Source organism: Merops nubicus, unplaced genomic scaffold (genome assembly GCF_000691845.1).
Source record: "Merops nubicus isolate BGI_N331 unplaced genomic scaffold, ASM69184v1 scaffold8884, whole genome shotgun sequence".
Taxonomy (NCBI): Eukaryota; Metazoa; Chordata; class Aves; order Coraciiformes; family Meropidae; genus Merops; species Merops nubicus.
Window position 1 is genome coordinate 36,029 of NW_008604832.1, and position 8,034 is coordinate 44,062.

Below are 8,034 nucleotides of genomic sequence, written 5' to 3' on the forward strand. Positions count from 1 at the left end.
ATTCTCCTAGGCTATGCAGGGAATTCCAGCTAAGACCTTTTGACCTTAAAACATGTGACCTTAAAAGAGATTATATTTTTAAAATATTCACCTTCTGTGCTGGTTGAATTGTGAGTTCTGAACAAAGAAGGGCACTGGGGTTTATTTAGAAGGTTGTTCAAATAAACAATTACATTTCAGCAGTTTGCAGTAAAAGAAACAACATTTACCCACTGTACTGGGACTATTCAATCAGCAACAATGTGAAAAAAAACTGTTCTAAAACAGTCCTTAAAAAAGGAAATGCGTTTTAGTAATTCAGTACATTTGATGAGACTCACGTTAATGAATCTGAGCAACTGCTGTGTTTGCTACCTTCAGTTACTGTGAACAACACCCTTCTACATAAAACACCCCACTTAAAGTGGAATCAGATCCTAAGGATATATATAAACAAAAGTAAAGTGTATGCAGAAGAATGAGCCTTCTTGAAAACAGTTATTTATTAACTCTGTCACATCATAAACACTTTCAGCTACACATAAAATCTAAATTGTGCTGTTTGAATAAAAAGCAAAGAGGAAATTTAGATCTATTCTTTCCCCACTGTGACTTGTTCAATACCTCCAATGCAGATTCCTTTTGGTGGAGGGTGGTGATAAAATTTTTCCAGTCTTCTTTAGCAGTAGCACATTTCTCTTGGATAATTTTAGCCTTTTCCTTTGGTAAAACAGAGCACAGCAGTTCTCCTTTGGATGCTACCACATTTAGTTTTTGTTGTCCATTCTCACTTTCTGATAAGAATTCCTAAAAACAGTAATAAAGGAAGCTAATTGGTAAACTTTGGGACCCAGTAAAGGTAAGTGGCACAGAATTTAACAGGGATAAGAACTTATTGTTTCTGCTTGTTAATATGCTAGCTCATCTTCCAGTACATTCTATTTTAATACTGTTCATATTTATGGGATTTAGGGACAACAGCTACTTAATCCAGAAGTTCCAGGCATCTAAATATTGTATATATTAAGACTCTGTATGTTCTGAATTTGATGAGACGATTACTAGTCACTTGGTTGTGCATTTGTTGTGGTTTAGACCGAGGTGGGAGCTGAGTGCAGTGTGGTCACTTAACCACCCCCACTCCTGCCACACCCCAAATAGGAAGGGGAAAAGGGAAAAAAATACAAAACCCCATGGGTTGAGATAAGGAGAATTTAATACAGCAATACAAAAGGAGCAATAAACTACATTAATGAAACAACACATAAAGCAAATCATACAAAGCACAGACCACATCAGCTCTGAACAGAAACGGTGGCATCACCCAGCCTGGCCCAGTCTTGGCTCTTATGTCGTGGGCATGACATCAGCATGGTATCAACTCATTGGCTGGTTGGGTTGTCTGTCCTGGCTGTGGACTTTCTAACTTCTCGTGAAAATTAACCCTATCCTAGCTGAACCAGGACACTATTGTACTTCTTTAAATCTCCACAGCACAGACAGTGATAACAGTTTCATTCAAGGAGCCAGTATCCTGGCACAGGTAACACTAGGAGCCAGGAGCCACTCTGAGGCACACACACTGCTGAAGCCTTGCCCACAGATAATAGCCACAATGGACTTCCAACAAGCATGTAGGCTGATGCTTAGATGCTGAGCAATGTCTAAGCTGTGTGGTTTATCCCTCTGCATCCTTAATTTACCTTCCCTGTCGGAAAGTATTTTTCTTCTTGGAAATCTTGCACAGTGCTGGGGTGCAAGGAGCATATGGGAAAACGCATGTGCAAGAATTATACAGAAATGTAAGGAAACAGCCTGATTTTTAAATTACAGTGTACTAGGATAATATTCTTATAATTTTTAATTATTAAAGATTTTGTGAGCATTTAGGACTGAAAGGAATTTAACACTCATAAACACTAATATGTTATATGGTTACAATATGATTATGTGATACATGAGTACTTTAATATCCATAAAGTTACATCCACATTCAGAAGTAACAGGCTTGATACAAAAATTACTAAGTCAGTCTCAGCTTTGGTGTTAACACCAGAGGTCTCTGCAGAGAATGAAAAGGGTCTGTTAGCTTTGAGATACTCGGTTCAGGTTCTGGCTAAATTAAGATCAAGACATATTTGTCTTGTGACATAATGATGTCAAATGTGTTAACAGACAAAAAATTAACTTTCAACAAAAAGAAAACTCTAAGACTCTAGAAGTCCTAAAGCAGTTAATGCATTTAAAAAAAAAAAAAAAATCATCTGAAGAAGCTTTAAGGGAGGAAAATAAAGTAAGGTCTTGTGCTATGAAGGGTCTGCAGTGATTAGAAAGAACCCACAAGCCTTACCACTGTTGGGAAAAAAAAACAAAACAACCCCAAAACACAAAACAAACCTTGCTAAATCCCTTATATTTAATGTTTTAATAAAATGTTTTAATAGTTTTAATAAAAACTACTAGGATATTTTCCTCTGGCTATTTCCTGTAAACTTATTCTCATTTTGAGGTATTTAAAAATTTGATATATTAATACAGTATTGTTTATACTTTTAAGTAAATTGTTTAAACAACAGAAAATGAATTTACCAAAAGGAGGAGGAAGTGATTTAGGCTTTGGTATTTTCTGAGAAACTGATATGAATTTCTTCTGTTATACTCTCTGATTGAACGTTTAACAAGTTTATTATGTAATTCTCATTTTGCTATTTTAAATTAAAATTACAGTGATATACATTCAAAAAACTATTTATTTCACTTACTTTACGTAAATAAACTTTTAATTTGCGTTCCTTTCCACGGAATTGTTGGCATTTGATTTAGCTTCATGTGAAAAATATTTTTTAAATGCCTGCTCACACTGCATACATTTTAACTCTGTTCTTGCGCTATAAAGGCTCTACTTTCATATATGAGGGAAAATATTTTCATAACTTTGAAGTAATTCCAGGTATTAAGTCTTGATTCTGATATTGTTCTGACTTTACAGGATTCTCCTAGTTTAAAAAAGTATTTTTTTCTATTGTAAAGAAGAAACAAGCAAGGAAAACCATTATGAGACTGCCTACAAGCAAACTGCAGCCCAACAAGTAAACTAAAAAAACTAGATTAAAAAAGACAATAAACTCTTATATTTCCTTGCAGTTAGTTGCCTTTGCTGTTGATGATAAAAACAGCAATAAAAAATAATAATCAACTAGACAATTACATCTGATCCTTATATGAAACTGATTTGGTGTCCCTTAGACTAATATTTTACTGCTATAGAGTTACCTGTATCTTCTGCAGACTTGCTGAAGCTTCATTAATACTTTGAGGTACGTCAAAACATTTGGCTGTGGTGACTTTTGCGTTGACCAGCCACTGCTGGAAGTCCCTGAAAGCCGTCCGAAATCTTTGCTGCAAGATCTGCTCTTTGCTCTGACATCCTTTTGAAGCTTGCAGGCAGAGGCTGGGTTTATCACATCAGGGAAGCAGAAGAGAGGGAGGGAGAGAGTGAGGAAGGAAAGACAGGACTCTGTTAGGTGGCAATGCTATTACTTAGTTATCTGAAATACAATGGTAAGGTTCAGTTATCCTGGATTCCTCCTACCAAATTTAAGCACTTAACTGAGGCACAAGGAAATCCATTAGAAGCTTTCAGTTACTTTAAAGTGAAGCATGTAAATTGGGACATAATCACAGATCTGACAAGTGTGTTACCAGAGAGTGACTTAGTACACCTAAGCATGAGCAGTTTCTGCAAGCCCCTTTCTCTCTCTAGGGACAGGAGGATGCAGGACTATAGAGATTACAGTTCTAAATTCTGCAGCTCAGTTAAGTTTGTAATGTTAAAAGGGATCAATCTGGGTCAACACACCCTTCTTCTGCAGCTACAGAAGCCAAGAGCTACAACCCCCTGCAAGAAACCACAGAATCTTGTGCCTGAAAAGCAGGTGTTACACTCCCAAATAAACCAGCTAGAGTGACCTCAGAGAAAGTGAGAAATCAAGTGAATTCTAACTCCTCCATTTCAAGGAAATGCTTAGTCAAAGAAGAGTAAACTGAAGGTCAAAACTAAGAAAAAGATCTTAAATAGCAGGTGTAGACTGTTTCTCCTTCAGACAGGTAAAACAGAGCCAAACCTCACAGTTTCTTGCAAGGATTCATCCTGTAATAGGTCAGGTGTGGATATACATCACCTGCAGCAGGATTTAGTGGCACAGCCTAGCTTTTAGGAAAAAAAAGCCACCTGACTTGCTACTTTTTACAACTTCTGTTGGCACCAAAATCAAAACACTGGTTCTAATCACTGTAAATCTCTGTTTCTCATTCTAAATTCTAATGAAGTTCCCAAAAGAGAGTTTACACTCACACACGGAAATTATTGACTATAAACAAAATGAATGTGTACCTGTTGTACTCCTTAATCAACCCTGAAACTTTTGAAGAATGAGTACTCAAATCTCTGGAAAATTTACAAAGATCATTTAACTGAGTTTTGATCTCATCTGTCATGTGTTCAGACTTCAACAGACTTTCCAACGTTTCCTGTTAAAACAAATTAACAATGTTGGTGAGTAAATTTTTAAAATTTATATGTTTTGAATAATAGTTTATCAGAATTTAAAATTCAACTTCATTTATGATCTATGTACATTCATTTTCAAGAGTATCTTAGCAGTCAAACCTACAGAAGCTTATTTCTGGAAGCCTCAGCTTAGTTCAAAATGTTCTCAAAGAGCAGTTTAAGATAGAAAATTCATTTTAGTAAATGAGCTGTGGTATTGTCAGTTAGCTGTATACAAGCAAAAGCACATATGATTAGGGAACAGCAAATGATATATAATTATATAATTAGCCTGTTGGTTTAGTATGTTTAGTATGTTCAATAAAAACTGTTTTGAGCTCTATCCAAAAAAATAATTTATGCACAAAGCTAAGCTTTGAACAGCTTCAACTCTCTCACAGAGGGCTTCATAATGTAAAAGTACAGCCGCCTCACAGTAATCCTGTGAGAATAAATGGGTTAATGTCTGTCATTGCTGCACTGAAAAGACTCTTGCCTTGGAGACAGCTAAGCAAACAAAAAAACCAAAATTGCTTCAGTTGTCTTAGCTTACGTCACTGACAGAGGTGTGATAACCACTCCAACAAAAACAGTCCTTGTTGATGTCCGCAGCATCTCCATTGCTGTATCCTGCCAGCTACCACAACATAATGAGCAGTGCAGACTTGGCTCCTCATCTCACTAGAAACTAAATTCTTTAGGGATTCCTCTTAAACTAACAAGGAGAGAAGACAATTTTTCTAGCGAGTTACATTCACCATAGCAGAGTGTCTGCAGTGTAGGCAGGCCAGTGTGCTTGCATGTATAGATTAGATTGGCTAAATTTAAGCATCAGCCTGGAAGAAATGTACAATATAAACTTAAGAAATAGGTATGTGAAAGGGAAGACAGATTTGAACAGGGACATGGAAGTGGGATGAGGAAGTACCTGAATCATGTTTCTGAACATATAAAAAAAGGGTGGTTGAAAACATACATGGCAAAAAGTTTGTAATAATCTATCAGAAAAAAAATGACTATTCAGGAAAGGTACAAATGATGTACATGAAAATATATGCAGAAGGTTTTCAAAATATCACAGTCTACCTTACAGAGACAAAAATACTCACTGAGCATATTTTTCACTGTGAATTATTAACTCTGCAATAAATAGATATTCATTTATGTAAAACAAAAGTAAAAAGAAATATTAGCAAGGATCTACCAAGCCAATCAAGAGCCTTAGTAAGAACAGTAAATGGACAAAAGCTTGGGAATCAGTTCATGTGTCTGCTGCCCACAAGCAACTTTGTGCTTACTTCATATCCCTCTTCCTGAAAAAATATGCAGAACTGTGAAGTTAATATTTGTAGATATATATAATGCATTTCTGAGAAATAAATAAATTTCTTAAAAAATATAGTGCTTCTTTGTAGTACCTGAATGGCCAGGAAGAAAAAAATCAACAATCCATTTTGAGAAAAACAAAACTACAAGCATGCATTGTTAATATAATCATAGCTTGATTATATTAACATTACTGAAATCTGTTTACATTTATAGATCACAGGGAAGGTCTGTAAAATTAAGCCTAGAGACATTTCAGATGTATTATGTGTACAAACTTTTATGTGTTCTTGTGAGCATGAAAAAATATTCTGTCACAGTAAATTTTCAGAACTCATCTGATTTACATTATTCATGCTTGTATTATGGACTTTATCTGCTTTGAATCACACACACACCAGAAATCTCTTCAACCACAATTAATAGACACTTGAAAGAGTCACACTGCCTGTTTGTTTCAATGCCATAAAAAGTAACATTTGAATGAAGTAATTACATAATAGCAATGATGGTTAGGAAAAAAAAAAAAAAAACAACATTAACTACTTTTTGTTTATCTTGCTTTATGTTAAACTACACACAGGCCTTTTGTGGAAAACATTAAGAATAACAACACAATGGCTGTTACTTAAGCACAGGATGTCACAAATTATATAAGGGAGGAATCACCATAATGAAATACTAACAGCTTTTTTTTTTTTTTTTGGCACATGGTCTAAGAGTAGCACATGTTTAGAATTGCCTAGTTTCAATGAAATTTTTCTAATAACCTAACTCAGTAACTACTAAAAGATTATTCTGATGACACACAGTCTTAGGCATAATCTATTAACAGAAACATTAACTGGCAAAACAGGGTACATTTAACTTGGTATTTTTTCTTATGGAAACACTTATAACACTGTTGCAGTGACTTTGAATCTGAGAATTTCCAAAATAATTTGGTGAATTTCAAGTGCAAGATCTGTTGCTCTTGTGTTGCACATATGTGAAGGAACAGATCTTGAGTACAACCTAGTAACAGAATGAGCTTGCTTATTCTGAGAATTAGGATATGCATTTTTAACTCATGGCCTTGGTTTACATGGCAACAGAATCACTACAAGACAATGGAAATGGAAAGCTGCAGTGCTATTTTATGTTCACAATAGGATCTCTCCCTGGGGTCCAGAAATGTAGGGATTTCTGTCACATAGGCCTCTAACTATAAATAAAATTACATGGTAGGGCTGTGAATATTGTCTTGAGATGCCTCTGCATTTTCCTCATTAGCCAAAGTTTACAACTGCCTAATCTAAATGAAGTGTTTTTACATAGAGGTACAGTACACACACATTGTATATACTACTAACAAAAGCAATATCCTTTGAGTTCAGTACTTCTCCATTTATAAAATAAAACAGTGTCTGGTAATTGTTGCTGTATGTTGATGAAAATTCCATGTCTTCCTTTCCTTTCTAAAAACATATAAATAAAGAAGACTTTGCATATTTGTAACATTATTTGCTCCAATATAATGTCAGCTTTATCGCTCCTACAGCTACATACTGGCACTCAAGCAAGCAGGTCCCATAAATCTGTGTCAGGGAATTCTGTGAAAGGGGAAGCCACAGAATAACTTGGCACAGACTTTGGAGGAGGAGATTTTTAATCTCACTTCAAAGAAAAGGGTTTGTTTTTGTTTTTTGTTTTTGTTTTTTAAATATTTATTCAATCAAGGGGTCAGAAAGCAAGCATCACACACCTCTCTTCCTTTACTGAAACTGCTATGTTGCAACACTACCCTGAAAGGTAGCAATGATACCCTGTACTTTTTCTCAACATCTGTGAGTCACTGTAGTCAAGATGCATAAAACAATATATCTTAATTGTTGTGAATATAGATATTTATATACGTGTGTGTGCAAGATGCAAACGTGGAATTTTTTGCTAGAGCACAATCAGGAACTGAACCTCCCTACTTCTCTGAATTCCACTGCATTCCATAGTAAAGCAATTAGCAAGTATACTGGTTTCCAGTATAACTTCTTTAAATATTGGACAGGGTCTAAACATGCATAATGTGACGGATATTTCAAGAAATGGAAAGGGTGAGATCACTACACTCCAGACAAATTATAAGTAAGAAATGGCTCCAACTGCTACTTGGCTTTTAGGAAATGCTTCTCATTTCCCTGAGC

General features: G+C 35.4%; 1 protein-coding gene across 1 annotated transcript in view; it reads right to left on the reverse strand.

Moving 5' to 3' along the window:
* The window catches only part of LOC103771827 (nesprin-1-like), a gene marked incomplete at both ends in the record, with an annotated part of 40,222 nt that extends 35,713 nt beyond the window's left edge, over positions 1-4,509 (reverse strand). Inside the window, 3 exons of the mRNA XM_008939143.1 lie at positions 604-786; positions 3,253-3,430; positions 4,373-4,509. Coding sequence (XP_008937391.1) covers positions 604-786; positions 3,253-3,430; positions 4,373-4,509 — 498 coding nt within the window. The remainder of the gene's footprint in view (positions 1-603; positions 787-3,252; positions 3,431-4,372) is intronic.
* Between the last annotated feature and the right edge of the window lie 3,525 nt (positions 4,510-8,034).